Source organism: Hirundo rustica, chromosome 4, assembly GCF_015227805.2.
Source record: "Hirundo rustica isolate bHirRus1 chromosome 4, bHirRus1.pri.v3, whole genome shotgun sequence".
In the NCBI taxonomy this organism is placed as follows: domain Eukaryota; kingdom Metazoa; phylum Chordata; class Aves; order Passeriformes; family Hirundinidae; genus Hirundo; species Hirundo rustica.
In genome coordinates, this window is record NC_053453.1 from 41,077,698 (window position 1) to 41,104,982 (window position 27,285).

The 27,285-nt window shown below is 39.8% G+C and overlaps 1 protein-coding gene across 1 annotated transcript in view; it reads right to left on the minus strand.

Annotated features, from left to right (window-relative positions):
- PPFIA2 (PTPRF interacting protein alpha 2) overlaps positions 1-20,347 on the minus strand; it is a 335,304-nt gene extending 314,957 nt beyond the window's left edge. Inside the window, 2 exon segments of the mRNA XM_058420262.1 lie at positions 11,217-11,467; positions 20,051-20,347. Coding sequence (XP_058276245.1) covers positions 11,217-11,465 — 249 coding nt within the window. The 5' untranslated portion in view covers positions 11,466-11,467; positions 20,051-20,347.
- Positions 20,348-27,285: the final 6,938 nt, after the last annotated feature.

Here is a 27,285-nt window from a genome sequence, read left to right on the forward strand (position 1 = left end):
AAATACTGCCCATGCACAGTATTATTTCTGGAGACTTAATCTGAGAATTTATAAAGGCACAGTGTTCAATTTGTAAAAACTGTGTTGCTTCCTGAAAGCGTTTTCTGAAATTACAATTTTCAGTAAACAATACCTCCTCATATATGTCCACGCCATCCAAATATTGAGCCTCTGTAGGGAATACATACAATATATGAGAGTTACTGTTAGATTGTTGACTGTATGCTCATAACAGCATGCCACAGTTGTGGCAAGAAGTAGTAGCAGACCACCCTGAAATCATTAGGACTACAGAAAAAAAATTACAGATTTCTTTCTCAATAAAGTAGACTCTTAAATTTGTATTACAGTTAAGAGGCTAAGTAGAGTTACGTGGAAAGGAAAATGAGCCACTGAAGGTAGGTGAATATTCAACTAAAAGGATAAAGAAATGGGAAAAGTCAGTTGATTTACATATACAGGGTTAGAATTTCAAATGTGTTTTGGCTGACAAAGTTTATGCTAGTTTGTAGCAGATACAAAGACCAAATTACACAGCAGAGTATCTGGATCTGATAAAAATGTGTATCAATTACTGAACGAGAAGAAATTCTCTATCTTAAAATACTCCACTTTTTCTTGGAATATTTTTAATATCAATATTTTACTGCTAATGAAAAATTAATTTAATGGGGGCAATTATTCATGATCCTACTGTTCACCAATTCACAAGTATTGTCTTACATGTTTTGACCAAAGATATACAACAATGGGCATATGCACCAATTATATGAGATAGATTCATCCTTGACCTTTGAGAAAACATTGCAAATGTGTTCAGCATATCTTAATGTCTTGGATGGTCATTATTTCCAATGTCAGCCTGATATTATTAAGCAGAGGAAGTAGAAAAACATAAACTTTGTGTATAACCTCCAACTTCCATCTCCAAAATACATTTCCCCAAACAGTACTTGTACTCAGTGGTTTTGTTTTTTTTCCAGGAGATGAAAAATTATATTTTTTGAATGCAGTATTTTTCTCAGTGTTCAATACCTATAAAGTATTTGTCATTATGACAGGAAAAAAATAATACAAAACTCAGAATTCTACACTTCATATTCAGATACTCTCATGAGTCTTATTTTGATAGTGAGAATGTCCAGGAGCACTTTTGATCACAGAATCACAGAATCACAGAATCAATTAGGTTGGAAAAAACCCTGAGATCATCAAATCCAACTTATGACCAAACACCACCTTGTCAACTAGACCATGGCGCAAAGTGTCAGGTCCAGTCTTTTCTTAAATATTTCCAGGGACGATGATGCCACAACCTTCCTGGGCAGACCATCCCAATGTCTAATCACCCTTTCAGTGAGGAAATTTCTCCTGATGTCCAATCTGCACTTCCTCCAGCTCAGCTTGAGGCCATTTCCTTTTGTCCTGTCACTGATTGCCTGGGAGAAGAGACCAATCCCCACCTGGCTACAACCTCCTTTCAGGGAGCTGGAGAGAGATCTCTCCTGAGCCTCCTTTTCTCCAGGCTAAACAAACCCAGCTCCCTCAGCCACTCCTCATAGGACTTGTGCTCCAGACTCTCCTCGAGCCTTGTTGCCCTTCTCTGGGTGTTTTCCAGAACCTCAATGTCTTTCCTATAGACATGGGCCCAGAACCAGACACAGACACAGACACCAAGACATGTGGCCCCACCAGAGCTAAGTATAAGGGGACAATCCCTGACCTGGTCCTGCTGGCCACACTATTGCTGATCCAGGCCAGGATGCCACTGGCCTTCCTGGCCACCTGGGCACATGCTGGCTCATGTTCAGCTGCTGTCAACCAGCACCCCCCAGGTCTCTTTCTGTTCCCTTGCTCAACTTATTCCATAACTACTGGATTTTTAAGGACTAGTTCCACCATAGATTGAAGTAAGTGGGAAAACCTCCATACTGATTTTCATTAATTCTGGCCTAGGGCTTTACTTTACATCAGTACAGGCTTTCATTCTACACCTTCTTAGAGAATTCTGTCCCTTTGATACAGAAGTATGGTTTATCTACTTGTGCATTACCTTTCCCTTATTGCTCCTTCCCTTTATATTCCCTCCTGCTTAGTGTATCATTTAAAAAAAAAAATCCCACACAGGAAAAAAAAAATTCAAATAAGCCAACCTACAACAAAGAACCTTACTGTAAGTCTCCAAGATTTATTTAATATTTTCTGTTTTGACAGATGACTGACTGTCATAACAAATCAACTGTCACAGTATAATTGGGATTTTTTTTTAGAATTCATACACAGTAAAGAATGCAGTCAAACAACAATAATTAAAAGAAAAAAAGCCTATAATCTGATCCTAAATAGGAAAAAAAAGGATAAGATATACTCAGCAAAAGATGATTTGGAGCAGATTCTTGAGTAGACTATGGAAATATTACATTACACAAAATAAAGTTATTACTCTACCTGGCCCTTAACTTCTATACATAGAAGTTCAGATTCCTGGGGATCATATGAAAGTTACATATTCATCAATAAAAACAAACCTGTTTCTTCAGAGTCAACAAAAGAACTCTACACACTTCAGTAAGAACTAAATTATCCCTACTTTTGAAATAGAAAACATGCCCCTAACATAATTTTATGTTTTTGAGTGAAAACTCATTCATATGGGAAGTTATTCATTAAGATAGAAGACAGCCTGAATAGGACATTCTAAAAGCTAATTCTTAAATATTCTGCATTTCCTTTGCTTTTAATAGAGAACTTAAAAAGAAGGGAATGTGTTTTCGAGATATTCTTGGATGATGTTTCAGCCTCTACCATCCACTTTCAAGGATATGAGAAAAAGGTAAACTATCCAATTTAAGCTTTATAAAATTGCACTATTTTTACCCACCCTTTCCTCACTGTGTAACAGGATAGAATAGTTCAGTTAGAAGGGATCTACAATAATCATCTTGTTCTAATACCTGACCACTTCAGGGCTGACCAAGTTAAATCACATTGTTGAAACCATCATCCAAATACTTCTTAAACACTGAGAGGCATGACTATAGCTGCTACGAAAATTAGGAAAAAACCCCATGGCTATGGATGTTATTAAAACTACAATGTCTATCATTTTGATGGCAACAGCTTAATTTATAGGGACTTGGATAACCATCTGTGCTCTATTCTGTCGACCAGCACCCTCATTTTTTTTTTTTCATATTCATTTGTGTGTCTTCTTAAACAGGCAGATAATGAGCCATCAATAGTTAATGTAGCAGTTGATGTACCTGGTTCAAGCTGAAATAATTGATATCAATGTTTATGAAGCAGATAAAGAGTGAAATGGGACTACATAGCCTTGTCGATTGCTTCAGGCATTCACCACATGTTCCTCCTCCTCAAAATATTTAAGTTTCTGCCTTTTTTTCCTACATATTCCATTTTATTCCTTTGCTGGATTGCCACATCAGTGTTCTTCAGTCATCAAGTACTTATTAAGCAGTCCAAAGCTTTTAAGAGAAAATCTCCTGCTCATAATTATTTGCAATATGCTACTGAATACACAGAACTTCACTCATACTTGAAAAGAATTCAAGTTGTAACTTGTATGTATAATTATACCTTTAACTGTGCTCTGTTAGGAATATGATGGTGGTTTCAAAAAAAAAAAAAAAAGTCCAGAGAGGATCCAGCTAAAGCACTGTCTTACTTAAACCATAGATACTGTCACTGTCTTTTATCAGATAATATTAGTTAGGAGTCATCCACCTGAATAAAATTGGTATTTAACAGCATGAAAACAATTTTCATTCAATTTTATGTGGTAAAAGAACTGCCATGTGCTGTTATGTTACATGTTCTCTTACTGAGGAAGGAAAACATTACATTTTCTTAAACATTTGTTAGGTTGGACACAACTAATACTTCAGCATTGCATTGCACTTAAACCACTGCAACTTTATAATGCCAAGTTTTCTTTGATTTCCAGATGCTCTGTCTCCCCTCTATACATTGAAATCCTGAAAAAAATATGTATTTCCATATTTACTCTCTTAGAACTAATAGTTATGGTTAGTATCTGATTTTTTGCATATATCTCAACATGCTTCACTCAGTGTCAATATCTTGAGACAAATAACTAAGATAATTAGCAAAAAAACATAATTACAGTTTGTTTATTAAAATATTTCTGTTATTCTGTAATATAAACTGATTTTGGCAGTCACAAAAACTTGCTACTTGCACTGATTTTAGCGGGAACTGCATGGATTCAGAACACCTGAAAATTAACATGTTTATATTTAGTACCCCACAAAACTATAAAACAGGTAGAAACGAACACTGGTCAAGCTTTAGTTTTTTACATATGAATACAGAGTGTATCACTGGATTTTTGACACAGAAACATGGAACTTTCATCTCAGACATATGTCACTCAGATCTCCATTTCAATACTTGGAATTCTTTTTAAATTATTCTCTGGAAATTTGAGAAAAATGTATAATATTGGCAAGATTAAGAAAAAAAAAAATATTGAGAACTTACGAAAGTCCTTCACACAAGAGGATGTTTTTAGAACCTCAGAAAAAAGTACTGATTGTTCATTCAAAAATACAGGATGCCATTTGTACTCTACGTTCTTTAGCACAGCCAGAAAGAAAGAAATAGAGGAAAAAAAAGCCATCATTCCATCTTCATCATGGGAACAAGAGCTGTTGTGAGAACAATACTGTGGGTCAAGGTATTATTTTCACCCAAACAGAAAATGTCCAAGCTCAACTAAATAAGTTTATTTTAATTATTACTGTTTAAATCTGTGTATTTATTTCTGTTGGGCTATTTTATTTTGTATCTATATATGTATCTGTGTGATGCCAGTATTTTGTATCCATGTACTATATGCACACTCATCTAAACAGAAAAACACAACCTCAGAATAAAGCCCTACTGACTTACTGCTGTGTCCCTATACTTTCTTGTCTCTGGCAGTAAAAAATTGCTGCTTACGGTATTGAAGAAGAAACTGCAAAATCAACAAAATTCTCTAATCACAATCCTATTAAAGGTTAACATTGATCAAATTACATAAATGGTTCAATAAAACAAGGTCATTACATTTCCCTCTTTGGATTTCCCTTCTATCATGCCTCCAGTAAGCATTTCTAAATGAGTGGTATGCTAATTAGATCAAATAAAACCTTAATTATTACCACTATATTTCTATTACTGATTTATTACTGAATTATTGTAGCTAACAATTACAATTTAGTTGGAATCTATAGGGTACCAGAGGATATCAAAGGATTCATTTTAGTATTGCAGTGCCACACTCCAACAATTCTACTATCTATATTCAGAAAGCTTTGCAAACAGTGCTGACAATAATATGTATTGCAGAGAAAAAAAAAACAAAACAAACAAACAAAAAAAAACCAACACATAAATAAAAAAAAACCAACCAACTTTTGCATCATTCAAAAGAATTTAAACTCAACTACAACTAGGTGTTTAGATAGCCACCAGAGAGATTCACTCAAATCACAACATACTCAAACTTGCTAGAAATAAACAAAATAAGTTTTTAAAATATAGAAAATAGATTCCAATGGTCTCTCTCAGTATAAATTATTTAACGATCTCTACCAAAGAGTTACATATCTGGACTGCTTTATTTTTAAAAAGTCTGTTTGAAAGACAGGAGGTTTTATACCCATGCACAGAAGAATTCAACTCATTTAAGTTAAGCTGTTTAAAACCATGCACACTACACATTGTGCTCCAGCCACACCATCCCAAGTTGCAGAAGGCAGAGGCACGGACTGGGAGAATGTAGAACCACTCACTGAAGAGCAGGTTTGAGATTATGTACATCTAAGGAACCTGAAGGTGCACAAGTCCATAGCTCCTAATGAGATGCATCCTCATGTCCTGAGGGAACTGGCGGATGAAGTGTCTAAGCCATTATCCATCATATTGAGAAAATTGTGTCAACCTTGTGAAGTTTCCCACTGACTGGAAACGCAGAAACATAACCCTAATTTTAAGAAGGGTAAAAAGGAAGATTTAGGGAACTGAATCCTAGTCTGTTTTGCCTCAGTGACCAGCAAGACCATGGAGCAGATGCTCCTGGAAACTATGCTAAGGCATATGGAAAATAATCAATAGACTGGTGACAGTCAATACTACTTAGATATATCATAGGTACAGATTCCAATGATCAATACATGAAAAGATTTATACCCATTAAAAAAATAAAATCTGCTACTATAAATGATCAGTAAAATCAGGACTTTCTGGTAACGTAATATTGAAGAGGCAATGAACACAAAATGGAAATACAGAAGGTTCCTCTGAACATCAGGAAACATTTTTACTTTTAACAGGGTGACTGTACAGATTGCCCAGAGAGGCTGTGGAGTCTACCCTCAGAGATACTCAAAGCCGTCTGGACACAGTCCTCAGCCTGTTCTTAGTAACACTGCTGCAGCACAAACTAGACTAGGTGACCTCCTGAGGTCCCTTCCAAACTCAACTATTCTATGAATAATAATTTCTAAGTAAATCTCTGAGCAGATACATTATTAATGAACAAAATGAAATTGACTAGAGAGTGATAACTTATTAACATCTTCATACAAATAATCTGGCATACCTTGAAACTTATTCTTGAAAGGCTAAAAGAAACAATAAAACAACCAAAAAACAAGACTTGTTCAGTATTGTTTATCAGAGTACATTTATAGCTCTTATGATTCTATGTGTCATTTGAAGTCTTACAATAATGTAGGCTGTATTTTTCCAGTTTGTTTACAAGGTAACTGATCAAGGTGATATTTTCTAGACAATTTAGCTTAGAGAAGATTATAGTTAAATTTGCTTGAGAAACTTGTAACTGAACATTTTCCTCTTTCTAGCACTCAAAAAAGGAGTTAGATTCCTAACCTTTTTAGTAGAACACTTTCTTATGCTACATTTAAAGAGCTCATTTTACTCCAATAAAATAAAAATACACTATTATGTACATAGATCTCATGCTTCCTCATTACATTATAGTATTTAGCAAATTTTTTTCTGGACTCAAGAGTCATGACCTAAATGCAATAAATTCCTGTTGCTGAAGAAAATGCAGTGCAGACCCAAATACACATTCCTTAGAGGCTTCCACTGTCAACAGGCAGCTTTGAGAAGAATACAAGATTACTTGTGAACTAGATTCTGAATATCTCCACAATAAAGTCTGAAATAAAGAACCTGAAGGGGTGTCCTGGGTCAAGTTCACAGGTTAACCAAAGGTACTATGACATATAATGCTTTTTATATGAGCTTCGTCTTGAACACAGTTTTGGGTTTTCACCATGTCTAAGAAAGATCCCAGTCCTTCATAATTCAAGACTGTCTTTTGATGAAATATCTATCTTTATTCATGGTGCCCTATAATCATTTATTCCTTCATCAACACTATTTTTGACTTAAAACATTTCTTCCATCTTCACCTGTTCATTCCATCTTCCTGTGTCTCCAAGAAAATCTATGAAATCACTCAAAATCCCTCTCAAGTCAGTTTTCCCCAGAAATAAGAAAATTTCAATTAGTCTTTTCAGGCAGAAGGTGTTACTTCCTCTTTCCTCTAGTAATGTTTTTCTTAAGCACTTCCAATTTGAGGTTGACTCTCAATCACTTCTGAGCCAAAATTCATATAAATAAGGTCCAAACCATCCCTTGGTTTCACTGCATTAGTATTTACCTACTTCCAACAGAAGTCTCTTACATAACACATTTCAAGATGGTACTTTTCGTTTTTTACATCCACCTCCCACTGGCTGCTGACCATCACTGAAAATCATATATTATCCCTCTTTACTTCTACTACTTAAAAGGTCATTATTTTTTATATTACCTTCTAGATATAAACTCCTCACCCTTGTATCATGCACTACCATCCCACCTCTGCTACTCTTGTTCTTGTGTATTACAATACTCCCTTAGTTGACTATTCAACTCAATTTTATGCCATCAGAAATTTCCACTAGCATGCTTCTTCTTATGCTCAAATTAATAAAAATTGATCTCAAAATACATTAACTACTGTGATTGTCCTTCCATCCTGTCAGTCTACCGTAAGTGAAAATTTTTCCTCGGTCTCTTTGATTACTTACCTTACTAATTATTATATTGTTTTTCCACACACACCTCCCATCTATTAGTAATTTAAATGAGGTGACTTCAAAAGATATAATTTTAAGGATACTGTAGTTTTCAGATTTAAAAAGTCTGGTACCAAAGAGTCATGTTGAGTTACTTTTGATAAATAAGATAATTTTGATAAACACTTGTCATATTTTTAAGTTCACTTTTTGACATATTATTAGATTTTCCTCCAAAACAAGTTTCAAAGTCTTCCCTGTTATTCTATTTAGACTAGCTTATCTGTAATTACCTGCTCACTTTCACCTCTTCCTACCCTCCTTCCTTAAACACAGCGTTTCAGTTACACATAGATGTTCATAAAGTTAAGACTGCCAATCTAATGGAAATAAAATTTATTTCAATGATAGCACTTAGGAGGACAACTATATTTCTGTAACTCAGACTTGAAAGACATAGTTAATTATACATTGTTCTGTTTCAGTGCAGAACAGTGTAAAAACTTAAAGACATTTACAGTCATTGGCTACATCATTAACAGGTGTAATAACATTAACTAGTAATGTAAGCTTCCTACTTCATGTTATTGATGATTTCCTATTTCCCATCAGACAAGATTTTTCAATGCCTGAGTTTTCATGCAAGCTCTTTTTGTTCAGGTTCTATTTATTACAAGTGCAATGATTTTTCCAGAACATATTTTTCACTGTAAACAGTTAAACAGACAATAAACAAAAACAGTGTCCTAACAAAAATGCTTTGGAATATAACTGTGTCAATACACAGTTTCTACACACAAAGCACAATGCAAATACTAAGAAATAATTTGATTTTGAAAACCACTCAACGGATCAAGAACTAAAAGAATAAATTCTGATAAAGCAAGACTCATTAAATGCCATGTTGTAACTGAATGATAATATAGAGATTCTATATTTATATATTCTCTTCCTAAATGGAATGAAGAGGGAATTCTTCCTCTCCTCTACGTATAAAGTCCTAAGTAATATTTTGTCAGAAGGGTATAACAAGCAATTAGCAAGTTTGCCATTCATAAAACCATAAACCAAAAAGCTGTAAAAGTACTATGTAGAATATCTCAAGTCCAGAATTGAAACTAAATAATATGGCAGTGATATGAAAATCATATTCCTGAAAGATATATTACTAGAATGCCATTATTATTAAGCCAGCGTTCTGTACTTATAAGAACAGATTTCTAGAGAATTTAATTACTTACATGAATATCTAGATAACATATTCAATGGACAAAAACTAATTCTGCTTCAAAGTGTAAGCAGTGTCACACAGTTTCTCATATGGGAAATCTACATCTCTTTTAGGTATAAGGATAAATGCTGCTTGAAACAAACATTCTTAATGATACATGATCGACCAAAGCATTCACCTGACAAATCAATTGCTTTTAGGAGGTGTATAGCTATCATTCAAAACTACATAACACAATATAATTTTTTTATTTCTTACTAGAAGAAATAAAGAATAAAATATTATTGTGATCCATTTCCTTAGAATTTATTTCTTTCAGGCTCTGTATGACATTTATGCTGAACATTATTTACCTTAACTAGTTTCCAGTATTTTAGCAGGAGTTCTGCATATGCAAGACAGAAACATTAAGGCTTAGACACCTGCTAGTGTTCAACAAAAATACCTCACTATGGGCTCAGTGGAGAGTGTCTCTGCACATCGAGCAGCATGCTGAATGGGACTTCACAGACACAGAGAGTTCTCTCTTCTTTGGATTTCCGTCAGTAAATCTTTGAATAAAGGATTTATGCTGTCTTTCACTTACTCTCTATGGAGAGACACCTGTACAAAAGAAGCTCAACTCCAGAAAAAGAAAAAGGAAAAAAAAAAAAGCAAAAATCAAAAAAGCAAAGAAAAGGAAAAAAAGAAAAACAAAAAGAAAAACAAAAACAAAACAAAACCAAAAACAAACCAAAACCAAAAACAAAAACAAAACAACCAAAAAAAAACCCCACCAAACCTTGATTTTACAGTCTATCAAGATTATTGCTACTCCTTTTTGTTTGTCCCAAGCTGCAGGCATTCTTGTTGTCTAGAGCTAACGCTCAAGCTGCTAATGCTGTTCTTCAACTGATTAGTCTCTCTCTTACTTAGTCCTATCCCAAAATTTTTCATAACATGCTGAGGTTAGCCCTTGAACAACTCCTGTTCCCTATTCCAGACGGTGCTATTTTCCTCTTCTTACCCTTAAAAAATTTTTTTACTCATTTTATTCATCCCTATTAATCTCTTTATTCCAACCATACACTGTCCTTATTGCTCCCTAGGCGCTCATGGTCACATTCCCTAATAAGTGACAGTGAGAGACACAAAGAAGAAAACACAGTGAAAACCTGAATTTTGAATCATGGTATCTTTCCAACCTCTTGCCACATACGCAGACTGAAGTAAGATCTTTTTTGCTTTTAATTGTATTTTAATTCTCTCTTTGTTTTTTAATTCTATAGAAAACAATTATATTGACATATAATATTGAAATACAATATCACATTAACATTTTAACTTCAGTAGTTCATTTTGAAGTTCCTAAAAAAGACTAGGGTAACTTCAGATAATGAGGTTTATATAAATATTTAAACTTAATTGAATTAAAATATTAAGGCATCAGTTATTTTTGTGGGCTTGTGTAGTACCTTATTTAACCTACATAAGTTAGTTTAATTTGTTGTTTATTAGAAACTCTTATCCAGAAAAGTCTCTAGAAAACATCCTCATTATTTTTGCTTTATTTCTACCATTAGATCTTTTATTTAAATGATCCCTCACCTGTTGTAAATGCTAGAGCAACAGCCAAAAGAACCAGTAGCTACAGGTTTTCATACTGCTCTCCTTCAAGTCAACCGCATTACTCCTATTCTTAAATATGAAAAGAGGTCTCATAGAGGTCAAACCAGGTACTATTAATTCAATAGGAGTTCTGCAGCTGACATCAATGGGAGCAAAATTTGGACCTCAAGGAATACATACTGATTAGGGCTAAAGTAAGTGGTATTAAATAAAAAATTAGCCAACAAAAAAAAGAAGAATCTTTATTAACTACATACCTGAGGCAGTGCTGAGTTCAGCTGTCGCTGGAGGGAATCTCTGTCATAGATGACATCCTGTAGGCGTTGCTGTGCAAGTGACAAGCTTTCCTGTGTCTCCCGAAGGGTATCAAGGAGACGATCCCTTTCATCCAGCATGTTCACCATCAGCTGCTCAAAATGAGAATCCGAGTCGGAGCCACTGCTTTGGGACCCCCGTTGACTCATCGGGGTGTCCTCATTTATGGTTGGCATCACTTCACACATCATTTCTTTAAAAAGAGCACAAATCAAGGAACAGCTCTTCAGTAGAGAAAATGTCTGAGGATATTTCATAAGAAGAATAAACTCTGTCACGTGGACACAGCAGATTATTGCATTGTTTCCACTCTCAAACTTGTGTGTACTGTTAATCAGATGGTCAACACACAGGGATTAAATACAGTGACTAATCCCACAGAGCAGACTTTGAATGTGCTTCCCAAAATTAAAGAAGACTGACTGGAAGGAGGTGGAGGGCTATAGAATATTTTAAATTAATAGTTTTGGAAAGAACGCTCTCTTAAAATAACAGAAAATACTTCCTCTGCAATTGTAGTCTTCCTTATCGTTGCTTTTCTTCATTCTCTTACTTAATTTCATTGTTGAATTGTTGGTATTGATGTCAATAGCCACCTCTAATTGCCAGATTTTGTCCTCCTTTAGGCAATTCTACGGTACAGTTTAGGCTAACCATTGATTCAGTATCATGCTGCCTTAACAATGTCAGGTTAATCTATTTTTCTATCTAGTTATTCCCATCCTCAGGGGAAATTATTCTCCAGTGAGCTTGTTCAGTAAGAGGTCAAGAACTAGAAACCCTGATAATTACATCCCTGTGATGTCTTGTGCAAATTGAATTACCAGGAACAGAATCACTGTTGTTTGTTTCTTAAATCTCTCCTGAGCAGAACAAGTAACATCACCTAGTCCCATCCTTCAGCTACAAAGCTTCTTACATAAATCTCAAGCCCGCTATTTGTGTACAAGGAGAAGCTTTGGGAATCCTTGGGAGAGCTTGCTGATGTTAACTGCTTTGACCACTGTCCACAGGGACCTTGGGATATGGAATGCCAACCAGGGGAGCCTGTCTTGCCTCCAGGAGCCTCTCACGACATCGTATAAGTACACTGCACTCAGCAAAGGGCCTTTGCCAGTCTCCACTCAGCTCCCACCTGCAGCTATCCAAGCCAGGATGGTCAACTTCACAGTGAGCAAAGAGATATTTTAAAAATTCCAAGATAATCTGCCACTTGCTTAGTTCAGTCATAACTTCTCGGTATGCAGCAGGTGGCCAGAAACCATGGTCTCTACATGCCCATTCTTCAAGACTAAATTTAACAATGTGGATTGTCACTGAACCCTTCCCGCCCCACAATCATCAACATCTCATGGGTCACACCCATGGGGTGTGAGAATCCCAGGGGATTCTCATTGGTGAAGCTTTGTCATTCAAGAAATTAATTCCAAAGTCCTACATATGTAGATCAGGTTTCTGATGTGAAGGGCACAGCATTTGCTACCTCTGCACACAGGCTGTGGCAGAGTGAGAGCAGTACACCATTTTGCAGGAACACTGGTGAGTGTGTGAGAACAGGTAGGGAAACCTCTGTGGGGACCACTGTTGCTACCCTCAAACACCTTGCATTCAAACTAGATAGGAAATCTCTTAAAGTCATTTTCCGCATTCCCCATGGGATGTGGGAAGCCATATATGTAAGTGGTTGTGGGGTAGCAAGGGAATCCATGAATGGAATGCTCATGGCACTTTACAACATCTTGTCCCTCTCAGCTGTTGCTTCAGGAAAACATGGGAACATGCATTGTTCTTGTTTTGAATCCCTGGACTGCATTGTTCTGACAGCACAAGTAACAAACTTGGGCTATGACTAAGACAGCAGAGAAAGCAGGGGATGGGGGCAGTTCCTGTGTAGGACCGTTGCTATTTGGAAGTTTTCTCTCACAAGCTCACAGCCTCAGGAGAAATCTTTTAAAAGTACAGCAGTTATTGCAGTCAGCCTGGTGATGTAACATTGCTTTCTGGAAGTTTTGGAAATGAATGCCATTACTCCATTGGAACCACATGCATCCTCTTCCCTCCCCCACCCTGACAGTGGAGAGAAATACACTGAAAGCAATCTGTTAACCTGAGCCTGACAAAATGCTGGTAGGGTGTGACAGAAAGGGACGCTTTGACTCATGCAATAGCGAGGAGCAGGGGTTATAGGAATCCTGGACCATGCCCATACATAATTGTTTGTGGGGGCCCATGAGGACGCCAAACTGCTCTGAAGGAAACCTGGCTTCTCAGAGTGCTCCTGGGTCACCAAGCCACAAAAAAAGGAACAAATCTCAAGCAGCTGCAGGTTTGCTGGGGGCTTCCAAAAAAAATTCCTTACAGCCTTTCATGAAAGACCTAGTATGGCCATGCTGTTTGATTAACCTTGATTTCTGTTTTGCCTCGCCTTAGAAAAGCATTTTTTCCTTTTTTAAAAACTTTTTTGGCATTTGTCACTCCTACATGTGCCAACACATGGGATGCTTTCAATGTCCTGGGGCAACCACTATTTAACACTGTTCCCAAGCACATGCTGAAGAACGGAGCTACTTTCCTAGGACCTTATTACACCTTTTATGAATTTCCTGCTTGATAGCAGGAAGAAAATCAAAATACTGAAATATCTGAAGAATTTTTAAATTAAGAAAAAAAAAAAAGGAAAGAAGGCTTGTCAAGAGGGATTGCAACAAAAGCTAGGGGCAGGTAAAGCAGAGGAAGAACTTCACAGAAACAGAGGAAGAGTGTCAGCACACAGTCTAGTAGTACAAAATTGGAAGCTGAGGACAAATAAAAAGGGCACATATGTGGCGGTGCAAGAAGTGTTTTGTTAGGTTTTTATAAGAGTTTATGTTATGGTTCATTTCACTGTATCCCCCAATGCTGTAACCCTTTTGTGTTTTCTGTATAACAAAGTGTTTTGTGTCAGTCTTCCCACCCCCCACCTGACTTGTAACATCCCCTCTGCCCCCGTCTCTGGGGCAGCCTGTCTATCACTCCAGGGGTCCCTCCCGGATTGCGAAATCTCAGGGAGAGGCCTTCAGGTGATAGGTCCCCTGGGGGGAATTCCTTTAGCTCTGGATTTTAGTGGTCCAAGGCTTGGGGGTGGGCACACCTTGTTACCCCCTGAATCCCCTGATTTGTTGTCTTGTTGTAACCCCCCCCCCAGAACCCCTCCCCCGCTTATAAGGTGGAGGAGGGAGATTCTCTCGCTCTCTCCTCGCTTGCTGGCCCCCCTGGCCTGAGGTTTGGACCAGCTGTGGACTTCCCGCAGCTGGGCCTGAATAAACATCTCTTAACCTGCTAAGCTGAGAGCCAGTCTTTTCTTCTGCTGCTGTTGCTGTCATGACACTATTGGGTCCAGCTGCTGCTGAGAAGCCGACCAGCAGGTAAAAATAACCTGCGTGCCCATCTGAACTGGGAACATTTGTGGCTGAGCAGACCCGAGCTAGCCAGAGGTCATCTCCTGCCCAGTGCGGGGACAGAACAAGACACACACATATGTATTCGGGTCTTTATACAGGAAGTTAATTATACCATAGAGTTACAAGACTTCTTGGTGTTTCCTGAGCCTTCTCATGGTGTGTGCACTTAATAAGTCAACCTTTGGCTAACCACAGGATGATGTGGTTCACACACAGGGTCAGGGGATTTAAATTTAAAAATCAGCTCCCAGTTTAGTTACTACTGAAAGGAATTTAGTTTGCATACATCAGAAGCACATAGAGGACCAAGATGACACATGCAGACAGAAACAACTGAGGGATCCATGCTAAAACATAAAATAAAAATAGCATTGCTATGATCAATTTGGTCTGCTTGCTAATGTGGTGATATCCTGAGTATCTTGAATTATATTTTAAAATTTCCAGTAGGCAAAGAGAGCCATTTCTGATTTTTCTTCTATGTAATTTTAATTTTAAACCTAAATTCGGTGATTAAAAACCTCCATCACCCCAACAATTTTTGGTCTGGTTTCATAATTTAATCAGCTGAAATATTTAATACAATGAAATTAGAAGGAATCACTCTACCTACCTACTCTTACCCACTTATCACAGACCATAAATCTGTATTAAGCTGAAGTATGTTTTATACAGAAAGGATTTCAATCATTAAACACTGAAACTGATCCCTCTAATAAATTAACCAGAATAATTAATTCTTTCTGTGAAAAATAAATGCCTTTTTAAACTGTATTTATAGGGGAGACACAGCCACATTCAATGCTGTAGTTCTAAAAAGCTCAAAATAAGGCTACTGGCTGGCCCACTCCAATTACAGTTCAGAACTACCATGCCACAGATACTTTTTTGGCTGATCTGTGAATTTACATACATTTTGATAAAACTCAGATATCTTTTCCTATATATGCATGAATCAAATTTCATATACACAGGACAGCTGCATCCTGGACTTAATGATATATGTACAGCTCAACAGATCCATGCATACACAGCAGGTATTCATCTCAGGTACTCAGTTCTTACTAAACATGTAGATATCAATTCTACTCAGAATGGAACTGAACAAGATTAATACAGGACTGTCATTAAGCTTCCTTTTTTCTTCTCAATTCTTACTGCTCCAAAAACCAGCTAAGCTCAGAGAACTTGATTTTTTTAAACCATAACTACTGGATAGGCCAAGCACACTCATAAACTGACATCTGGACATTCTATGTTTTCTAACTGTGTTTATCAGCCTGCCATATGATTGATAGAATACAATCAAATGCCTAAAATTGGTCCCAAAAGATCAAAGATCAGAATGAAGACTCCCAGTTGTCTACTCTTTTGAATTGGTTTTATACAGCATAATAGTCTGTTAGTTTCTCATTCAACTCCGAATGCACACTGAAAATCAGATGCATAAACATCTTTGAGTCTGTGCATGTATTTTAATCTCTCCACTTGGTCTGCATATGCCAGCTCCTATGTCCAGATATTTGTTATCCCAGCATATTACTCCTTTCCCTAATCTATACATTCTTATCAACTCCTACAAGGCAATTGCAGTTATATTTCCTTTATGAGTCCTAGTAGTGAAAAAGAATGCAGAGCTGACAGTGACAAAAAAGGGAGAATAAGCAAAGACCATCAACAATGTACATGGAGCATTAGAGTCCCCTCTCTGAAGCTTAAAACAGAAACCTTGAATTGCATTGCACCACCTCTAAATTGCAAACTAGCTTCTCGAAGCGTGACAAAATTGGAGTGCATAAATATCTGCCTTAAATTTCTGAAAATTACAGTTAATATTGAATCTTCTCTTTGTTTTCCAAACTTGCAGTGAGCAGACTCACCTTATTTTGCACTTGGCCCAGCGCTGGACAAGGGGTTGTCACATATGACTTTCAAAGGTCCCTTTCCACACAGTATAATAACCATGGGATGGGACTCAAACAAATCAACCACCAAATAAATCCAAGAACCCAGAAATGCAGACTTTGTTTCTTTTCAAAGGAACGAGGAGTGGTGTTGAATTGAGTAAACATAGGTATCTGTACCCAGCAGTAAGGAGGCACCTTTGCAAGACTGAGTAAATTCCCACTGAAAGATTTTGCTACAGATTTCTTTACCAAGACTTGATACCTCAAATCCCACTTATTATACCAGTGGTGCCTAACTACGCATCTGGCAAGCTATTGCAGCTCATTGTACCACCAGAGAACTGCAGGCTTTTGCCCCAGACAACTGCAGAAAAGAAGTTGGGGGAGGAATGGGAGTAGAGGGGGAACAAGTAATTAAGACCTGAATTGACCATCATGGTCATCAAGACAAAGTGAGGTACAGGCCAGGTAACTACGGCAACCCACTCACTAGTGAATGGACAGCCACCTTGCTCTGTTGGGTTATGACAGAATCACTGAATATTTAGGGCTGCAAGGAATCTGTGGAGATCATCTACTCCAACCTGAAGGCATGTTGAGTGGAACAGAGGCAGTGAAGAATGAACACTGAGGAAGCCTTTCTTTCCAGTGAGTGTTAAGAACTGCAAGTGATGGATTAAACACCTCTGTCCCATGTTTTCCAGATGACAGAAGTCCATGATAACTGAATAAGCTTTCCTGTACACCATTCTGTACAACATTTCCCATGCAGCCAGGACTACAAAGAAGAGAAAGGAGAGGAGAGAAAGAGATAAACAAGGTGGCATATTCTTCAACTTAAAGACGTGGCATTAATAGCTGAATGTGCACTGTATATTTCTTCATTCAAAGGAAGAGAAGGAAAGCTTGTGCTCTTTGCCAGAAAAAGGCTGACTTGTCCTGTAGTAATATAACTTAACTAAAATTATGCTTGACTGATCTAAGCCAACAAAAATGAGACTTTTCAAACGTGTTTCTTTTCTTTAAATAGAAAAATAAAAGCTCCATTGATACTGAACTTAGTACTTCTACAGTACAAAGTTTATCACTTTACCCAGTATCCTGAATGTAAGCAAAGCAATCCCTCAATGAAAGATGCATTAAGTCACCAGCATTTTCCTGTTAATACACAATCACCGTTCCTTAGATCCATCTTGAGCCACAGAGCAGACATTCCAATTCCTTTCATCACAGTGCCCCCACAGCATCCAAAACTTGCAAGGACTGCAACATACTATGAATTTGTGTAGCACCTGCAACTATCCTGAACCCCCAGAGTGGTTCTGAAGGGGGAGAAGGATACTGAAAAATTCCTGCTTCCCTTGAAATTCATGTAGCACATAAACACTCCCTAGAAATAGCCTTTTAGGTAGTGTAATGACTTCAAAACTCTTTTAACTCAAAACAAAACCTAGGCTCTTTTTTTAGTAGTAGTTCTGGACCTGAGTGCTCAGGCATCACAGCCATACACAATGGCAGCTTGAGAAGCAGTACACTGAAGTTCTCTAAACACATTGTCTTTCTTTTCTGCTGCGTATCTACTGCATCATCTACTACGAAGCCTTTTCCAGGTTAATTGGTTCCTAGTTCAGTTTTTTCTCTGGTCATTTGCATGGAATCTAATCCAACAAATGCTTGAATTTATGGAAATTCTATCATGGACTTCAGTGGGTTTGAGTCAGTACAGATGGTTGGAAACATCACTAACATAGACAAACCATCAATCTCCTGTCATTTTACTCCCTCCAAACAAAAGCATAAAAATCACAAATGCCTGTTATGCAATACCAGGGAGCATGCTGGATGCTATGTGACCATTGCCTACTATATTACCAGAAATCATGAACAGGTTTCCCCTGTAAACACACAACAGTGAACCGGCAAAAAGCAATGACTGCTTACAGGATTCTGTCCTAGTAGAGGGGGAAAGAATGTGGTTGACTGTCATTACATTAAGATTTTTCAGGCTGTATGCAAAAATGTCATAGCAAATCTATAGCGTTAGCTAGATTATGTCTCCATCAAGAGTAAACTCTGTATTAGCTCAATTAGGAGTTCTGCAGCTCAGTCTAAACATCCAGATAAAAATTCCAACACAGGGCACAGGATATGGCCATCCTTGGCTAAGAGTTATATAAAGTTTCTTTTCAGGAGGGACTCCATTAACAAATTAATAGATAGCAACTCTCTCATATTAACTTCCCGCTGACTATGATCATTTATGGACCAGATATCAACGTATGTCCTCAATACTGACTTTCTCTAAAACTACTAGAAATTTCTGTGGTACGAATCCCATAGAGGTGGAAAATGAAAAAGCTGTCTTCCTTCTTCTCACTGGACCCCACCCTATTTGGCATCTTCTGTTATCTCGATTGTCCAAGAGTCCTAGAATTATTTATTTAAGTGAATATTGTAATAAATGCCTCTGCAATCTCATTTAGCCTGGAAATAATTTATCTGATGGAGTTCTTTCACTAGGGAAGCTCTGGGAGTAAGAAGACACAAAGCTACTTGGCTTCTGCCTGACAAAGGCTCTTAGACAAGCATTCATTCTGCTCACCTTGAAGGCCTCTACCTTAGATGTGAATCTAATTTTAGTCCCTCACCTTTCTATCCATAACTGGCTTTAAAAGCTTGCTTTCCATTTACTCTTATGATTGATTTGCACACCATGGTTTAGGAGTCATTTCAAGTTACTTGTAATTTTGCTGCAGGAAAAAGAAGTAGAAATATACCTACCATATATTCTAGCCTGTCCACAGTGACATCAGCTTGAAAACTCATTTCATTGGATCATTCCGGGTATTTTGCATTTACAAGCTATTTTTTCCAAATCGTTAAATAGATACAGTGACTGATAAAACCAGATCTTACTGCAATTATGTATCTTCAGATTCCCTCAGCAGGATCGGTCTTAGGCAGCACAGTGTAATTCCAATAAAAAAAATCCTTCCTATTGTCTGAGTTGCAGTACATGCATATTCCTCCTCCTGGTTAACTCCTTACCTGCCAGTCTCCACTAAACTATGATATCACCTTTAACAAAAGCATCCTGCACTCCTTCCACACAGGAGGGATGGTCAACACAATACCTAGAAAAAGGATTCATTCCAACTATCTGTTCTTTATGTCATCCTTCTGACCTCCTACCTCCCTTAACCACAAAAAAAAAAAAAAAAAAAAAAAAAAAAAAAAAAAAAAGAAGAAGAAGTTGGTGTCACATTTTTTAGTCTGATATCCCCCAACTCCCATTATAGAAATGCATTTAAATACCACACAAGTACTACAGCAAGAGGCAGACAGTTAAATTTTGCATTTGCACCTCATCCCCCGAGGATATCGGGGCTAAGGAAGGAAAGCCTAACTAAGAAATAGAAGGTTCAGTACCTAGTATCTTTTATTTCGGCGTCTGCTATTTCACTTGATCAGTAACAACCGCAGTCTCCACCGGCTTCGAGGGGGACTCACACAGCCGAGCACTCCTGGACCATCTTCCTATCAATGGTGACACAGGCGTTGCTCCGAGGAACCTCAAGCCCCCGCACCCGTCCTCTGGCAAGTCTCGCTGCGTGGCACCTCAGCATTTTCTTCGGTCACTTCGTCAGCAGCCAAGAGGAGAAGCATCCATGGGAAAAATGGCATATTACAAATTTTGCTTTGGGAAGCAGAGCTCGGTTCAGACCATTGTCGGGAGCGGGGGGGGGGGGGGGTGGGGGGGAGGTGGCGGAGCCGCTCTTAAAGCTCCAGCAGCCCTTTCGAGCAGCAGCATCTTTGCAGCTGGAGGCAAACCATCACAGGGGGAGGGGGCAGGGCGAAAGCATCTTTCTTTTATTTCTTATCTTTTGCTAAACTTAACTAAGCGCTATCTGTCTTTCCTGGTTCTTCGATACCTCCCAGACTAATTATGTCTCTGAGCGTGACTGAAGTCCACATGCACGCACGACTGCCTGCATGATGGAAAAGCAAACGCGGTTTTCTGCTTTACAAAGAGAAATCTTCTGCCCACGCGCGGCTCGTCGCTGCCTGGCTGGCACATGGCTGAGAGCCCTCACGGAGCCGGAGCCGGGAGCGGGACCGGCAGAACCCCGGCTGGCGGTCACCCACGGCACGTGACCGCCCCTCGGGCACCGCTGCCAACCCCGCATCGCCCGGGGACGCTGGCATCGAGAACGGCACGACAGCGCTACGCTACTACATCCTGTAATTTAAGGAGCTCAGGCAAATGCCACAACATCTCTTCTAACCGCAGATCCTAATAAAACGTATCATCTGCGGTAAATCCGACTGTGAGGAGGCAGGGATAAAACCTGCCATAATCTCAAAAGTCCGGGCGTGTATTTAACATCACGCACTGGGGAAGGCCGGGCGCGGGCAGGCACCTTGTGCCCGGGGCCGGAGCCTGGCCGGGGCCGGGGATGGACGCGGCGGTGCCGGGCTGGGCGCGCTCCTGGAGTTTCCCCTGGAGCCGCTGCAGTGGTTTTCACCCGTTCTTAAATAAATTCTGAAGTAATCGCGTCTGCCTCCTCTGCCTCACGCACGCGGCTCCCCAGATGCTGCTGCCGCTGCTTCGCGGCTCGCTCGGCGCTAAGTCCCTCATTCCCACTCCTTAGGAAAAAAAAAAAAAAAAGGGGGGGGACACCAGGGCGTGACCTGGATGTTGAGCGACGCTGCCTACAGCCCTTACAATTCTCGCACCCATGGCCGCCGTGCGGCCCCCGGGCGGCTCGGAGGGGCTGGAGGGGCTGCGGCATCCGAGCCCCCCGGGGCCACCTCCGCCTGGCGCAGCTGGGGCTGCTGCCGCCTCCGGGGTTGCCCTCGCCGCGCCCCGAACGAAGTCACAGCCCGGCAGCACCGGCACAGGTGGCCCGAAGCGGGCGGGAGCAGAGAGGTGGCGAGAAGGGACAGCAGTGGCTGTCCGTGGAACTGGGCATTGTGAATGAACAAGTACCAGCTGGCGTTTTCATATTGCTTGTTTGAAATTAGGTTCAGCCTAGTTTGAGGATGATGTTGTGCATGTATCAACTACTCAAGCTTTGTTCTTTCCAAAAAAAAATTTCAGTATTTGTTTACATTTCTTTCTTAACAGAAGAAGTATTTAATCCGTGAAATTATCATTAACTGTGTTTCTTCAGAAGCTTGAAGTCTCTTCATGAGCTGTGGAAATGTTCTGGAGAGAGGAGGGAGCCACAGCCAGCAGCGTGCTGATGACTCCGTGATGCTTGCTGCTGAGCTGAGTGCACAGAAGGTGTGACACCGTATCGTGGGAAATATAAATGCACAAAGGATGCACATCCGCACTGTTAAGGCAAATAGCTGAGAAGAGTTGTCAACATGGACATTTCAAAACCAGGTGCAAATAACTGGTGCCATGACAGGGTGTGTTGCCAGAGCTTGAGCTTTCAGTGCAATGTGTAGGGGGAAAAAAAAAAAAAAGGTAACCCTTTCCTCCTGTGCCACTATTCCAAGTGGCTTTTTGGCATTTCACCTGGTCATTTCTGGTAATTATCTTGACTTAGTTATCAGTATACAAACCATTAGAGCAGTTGCCTGATAATCCCGTTGTAGCTGAGGACAAGAGCTGTCATGTATGAAATTCTTCTACTGCATGACTATCACAAATCTGAGCTTTGAGCTAGGCGAGTGAGGAAAAAGTAAGAGACTCAAACAGCTCTTGTTGAGAGCAGTCATGCTCAGGAGGCACCGCCCAGGCTGGCTTGTATGAACTTCAGAGGAGAACATATCTGATGGGGTTCTTTACATTATTTGTTTAGGGAATTTTTTCTATGTCTTTGAAATTAAAGATCAGGGTTTGCAGCTTCAAACTCTCTACAACTCACCACTACTACATTTTATAATACAACTGTTACTGATGATATCCTGCCTTTTCCCCCTTTCAAACAGCATTTTCCTGCATAAAGTGTTTGCCAGACATGTGAGAGATCTGTCCTTGTACACCCACAGTGACTGTTTTCAGCACTCACCTTGGAAAATATTCCAATCCCTGTTCCATATGCTGGAGGAGGTAATTATTTGCAAGCTGTATAGCAGACAGACCTCCGTCACAGCTATTTGATTAACAAACATTTGTAGAATAGTTTTGGAAGTCTATTGGCCCCTCAGCTCCTCATGCCCATCCTCCCTACTGACTTTCAATCATAAAAGCAAAAACCCACCACAGAAAGATTATTGCTACTCAAGGTATTGGCATTGCTACCTGTACTAATCAACCTGCTGTCCTTACCTTCTGCATTGCAGATTCACAGATGAGTAAGTGGCTGAAGAACTGTGTGTCACAGCACTGAGGTAACTGCAGAGTGCAGAAGCTGCCAATTAGCACCTGTGCTTTGTGGCATCAGTTTAAACAGAAGCCTCCTTCTCTTTAAACTTTTAGGGGTTTGAGGTAAATAAGATGGAAAAAAAGAAGGGTAAACACTGAAGAATGGGAAGTGAAGAACTAAGAACTATGAAAAAGTCACAAAACCTGGGATGGGCTTGATAATAATAATAAAAAATTCTCCCTAAAGTAAGGGACATCTTTGGTAAAACCTAAGTGGAGAATTTTGATCAAGAGCATATGATCAAGACCATATTTCCATATTCCATGGTAACTTCAGTAGTGAAAGGTATTTAGTGTACTATTTAATTATGAGCTTGAAAGCCCCTTGAATGGAATTTGACCACTAGATCTCCAAAACATAGATCTTATCTAATATCCAAGTATTATATTAATTCTATGACCGATGATCTATGATCTATGATCTATTATCTATATCTATTCTATTAATTCTAATAATTCCATTATTTACCCCAGAAGTATGAAATGCCCTGTTGCTCTGCGAGGTTCTGCATTTGTGTATATATGTACTGGCATCAGGTGTTTGAGTAACTGGAACTTACAGCTGATAAAGAAAGTGGGTGAACACAGGTAGGAAGAGTACAGTGAGACTGTATTCTGTGTTCCCTTAGGAAGTTCTCCTTACCTTTTACAAGGTTACTTTTTAAAAAAATATGTAATCTTATGTCAAAAAGACACATCTGAAAGCTGTCTATCTTCCCTCTGTCACTGTTGCCATGGGACTTTCTCATTTTCTGTCTCCAACAAAGTTAAAGTGGAGAATAATGAAATCCTTTGCCATGAACAGGGTAAAAGAGGACACCACCATGATCACAAGGAACAATTGTTCATAGAGGGAGGTGAAGACCAACTTGGAAAAGATTTGCTGTTACATTGAAGACATACAGTCTGAGGGGCAAGCAATGGTGGCAAATATGTAATTCAGTCAACAGAGTAAGAGTGGAAAGCTAATCCTTAATCATACCCAAATCATATTAAAGATGCACCATTTCAATTTTTAAAGCCTTTTATTAGGCACTAAAGCATGCTGAAGGCCTGAATAAGGTTTCTATATTAAAATGGAGAAAGGAAGATATGTCTTAGAAATGTTACATAGGAAGGAAAAAAAAAAAAAATGCAGCAATATTTAGATTTTGTCTTCCCTTGATAAAGAAGCCTGAAGTGGGTCTCTCTCTGCCGGAGCCCCAGCTCCATTTTTGCCTCAGCTAGTTTGAGAGAGAAACCACAGCCAGAAGGATTTTTTCCTTCAGGGCCTTAAAAGATCCCAGGGGCTGCAAACCTTTTCCTTTAGAGAGAGCATGTCCCCGTCGATGGCAAAAGGAAGAGTCTACCCTTAGTCCAGGGGGAATCATGGCTTTATTCAGTCTTTCTCCTGTGCTCCTGCCCCTGCAGGGTCAGAAGCCCAGTCCAGTCCCCGTCCCTGTCCCAAGAGCTAGGGAGAGATTTCCACGTGGTCCCAGGGGGAAGGGGCTAGAGGCAGGGACAAGCCACTACCCAGTCAGGGATAAGGTGGGAGTGGAACAGTGTTGGGTTACTTTCCAGAGTGGAGAATGGGAGGGGAAAAGGAGCAGGGACAAACTTTTCCAGGGTAACAGGGTGGTACAGAAGAAAACATTACAAAACCCAATATAAAATGTAATACAATATAAACCCAAATAATGTGCTACAACAGAAGCCATTAGAGACTAAGAGGCACAAAAATAAACTTGAAGAGATCTTAGCTAAGTCTGGGAAAAAAGTAATGTTGTGTGAATGAATCACATTCCAATGTTATTTGAGTTAGAATTCTAGTTGTACTTTACAATTACATTCATGCTTATTTCCCAAAGGTTCTCTGCATATTATCATAGCTTTAAGGGTTCCCCTGTAGTTCCTCATTTTAAATTACTTACCTATTTCATCTGTGAACTTGATTTTTGCATTTTACTAGAAGACTGTCATAAACCATGTTTTCTCTCTCTCTCTCTCTCACACACACAGTCAATTCATATTTGGCCTCAAAAATGAACATGACAGCCTTAAAAGTAACTCATTGCAGACATCTGATGGGGAGGGGGAAAGTTCGAAGGAGGAATATACCTTTATCATAGATGTGACTCGTTCAAAGCAAATTAAAGATCAACAAAATACAAGCCTGAGAGTTTTAAGGCATAGTTAGCACCTTTTGGTACGGATGAAAGTTGTTAGCTGGGAAAGGACCGTTTTTATTTGTCTCAGTCTGATCTTCAGGGCAGGCTCTAGTTTGCAGCTACAGGATGACTGATTGGGCTGCTGGAATTTTTTGGTCTTATTGCTTTCCTTTAGTGTGATTTTTCTGGTGACATGATTTAAGGGCTGGTAAAGCCCTACTTGAGTATCCCAGTTACTCTCATACTGTTGTACCTGAGAACCTGAAACTGAAGGGGAAAATTTTTTTTTGTGATCAAAGCGTGGATTCAAGAACAATTATTTTGTTCTTTTTCCACTCTCTCTCATATTGGTCAGCTGATATGTCACTTGCAATGGAAGTGGCATAAGATATGAGTAAACATTTGTTGAGGGTAAGTTTCCTGTAGAATTTTTCCCCCCCCCACCCACAAGTTCCTAGGAGACTGAATACTGATAGTTAGAGAGTGCTTAACCTGGACAAAAGGAAGCTGATCACTTAGTTTTGGGGGAGGGAGAAAGCTCCGGGGAGAGCTGAGGGTGGTGGTCTCACGGCTCTGAGTCTTCCGGGGAGCACAGATCGGGCGACTGCTGGCTGCCTGGAGTCCACGTTTAACGGAGGAGTCTGGTCCTGGGAACTCTACCATCTGTTGGAGCGCCCAGGAATTCGGAGTTTTCTTCGCTGTCCTGCTGGATTTTGGGTCAGCCCGGGTCCAGCCGCTGCGGCTTCTCCGGCACTGCCCACTTTGCCTGCCAGGACACCCCCCTGCCTGCCAAGGACAGTCCACCGTGCCCGGCTTCCAGCCATCAGTGCCGGAGCTTCCACCGTTTGCCCTCGGGGTTCTTGGTTCTGTTTTACTATTATTATAATTGCTGTTGTTTTTTGTCTGTCCTGTTATATTTACTGGTAAAGGACTGTTATTCCTTTTCCCCATAGCTCTGACTGAAAAGTTTTTTTTTAATCTTCCAAATTATAATAACACGGAAGGAAGGATTTTAATTCCTCATTTCCTAGAGAGGCCGGCCTCTCCTTAGCAGACACCTGTCTTTTCAAACCAAGACAGAATTTGGCGCCCAAATCGTGGGGCACGAGGGCATTGAGAGAAAAAGGAATAACAGTTCTTAAGTGCCTACATTGTTGTGTACTGGATATCATGTGGTCTGGCTTAACCTGGTTAGGGTGGCATGTGGTTGTGACTGTATTTCTCCCATTTGGGGGCCCTTTTCTAGACATGGGCCCTGTAACTAAGGTTACTGTGTCTGTCATCCAGTTTGCTATATGGGTTAACGAAGTGAGGAAATCGTGGATTTTTAATTTCCTCTGGAAGGCAGGCACATGGATTCAGGGCTATCATACACTAACTGTGTGTTTCTGGGGTTACTTTAACAACGGTACCTACTGTGAAGAAATGACACTGGGGGAAATTTTTTCACAACCCTTCACCCAGCTCTTTGGGCCTACCCCACCAGTCTTTGAAGGGTTCAAATCTCTAAATGTTAATGACATCATACAGTGGCTGCTGTTGCTGGTATGCCTATTCTGTTTAGCATTTAGAGATAAGGGGAGACTGACCTGGATAACCACCCTGATACCAACCCTAGGGAATAAGGATACTGCCCCACAGCCCGACCCCACCCCACAGCCTGAGCCCGTCCCACAGCCTGAGCCCATCCCACAGCCTGACCCTGCCCCACAGCTGACACTGTCCCACAGCCTGACACTGTCCCACAGCCTGCCTCAGGAATAAACCACCCAGATTGGGTGAAGGAGATCCGTGAGATGGGCCAGATGCTGAGGGAGTACCTTTCCCCTGTAGTAGCCTCATTAGCCCCAGCTGCTGGGAAACCCTCCCCCTGCCCCGACAAAGGAGAGTCAGATGGTGCAGCAGCAGAATCCACAGATGTTACAACCGTCCAGGTTCCAGCTGAACCACAGGGGCAGCCACAGACAGCAGCAGTGGCCCCTGTGGAAACAAAGAAGAATAAGGTGAAATCAGAGCACCTAGGCAACAAGGATAAGAAAGGAGGGCCCTCACAACCCATGGGGGAGTCAGAGGTTGAGATCATCACTGAGTCCCTGTCATATGAAAGTCTCCGTAATCTGCAAAAAGATCTTGCACGG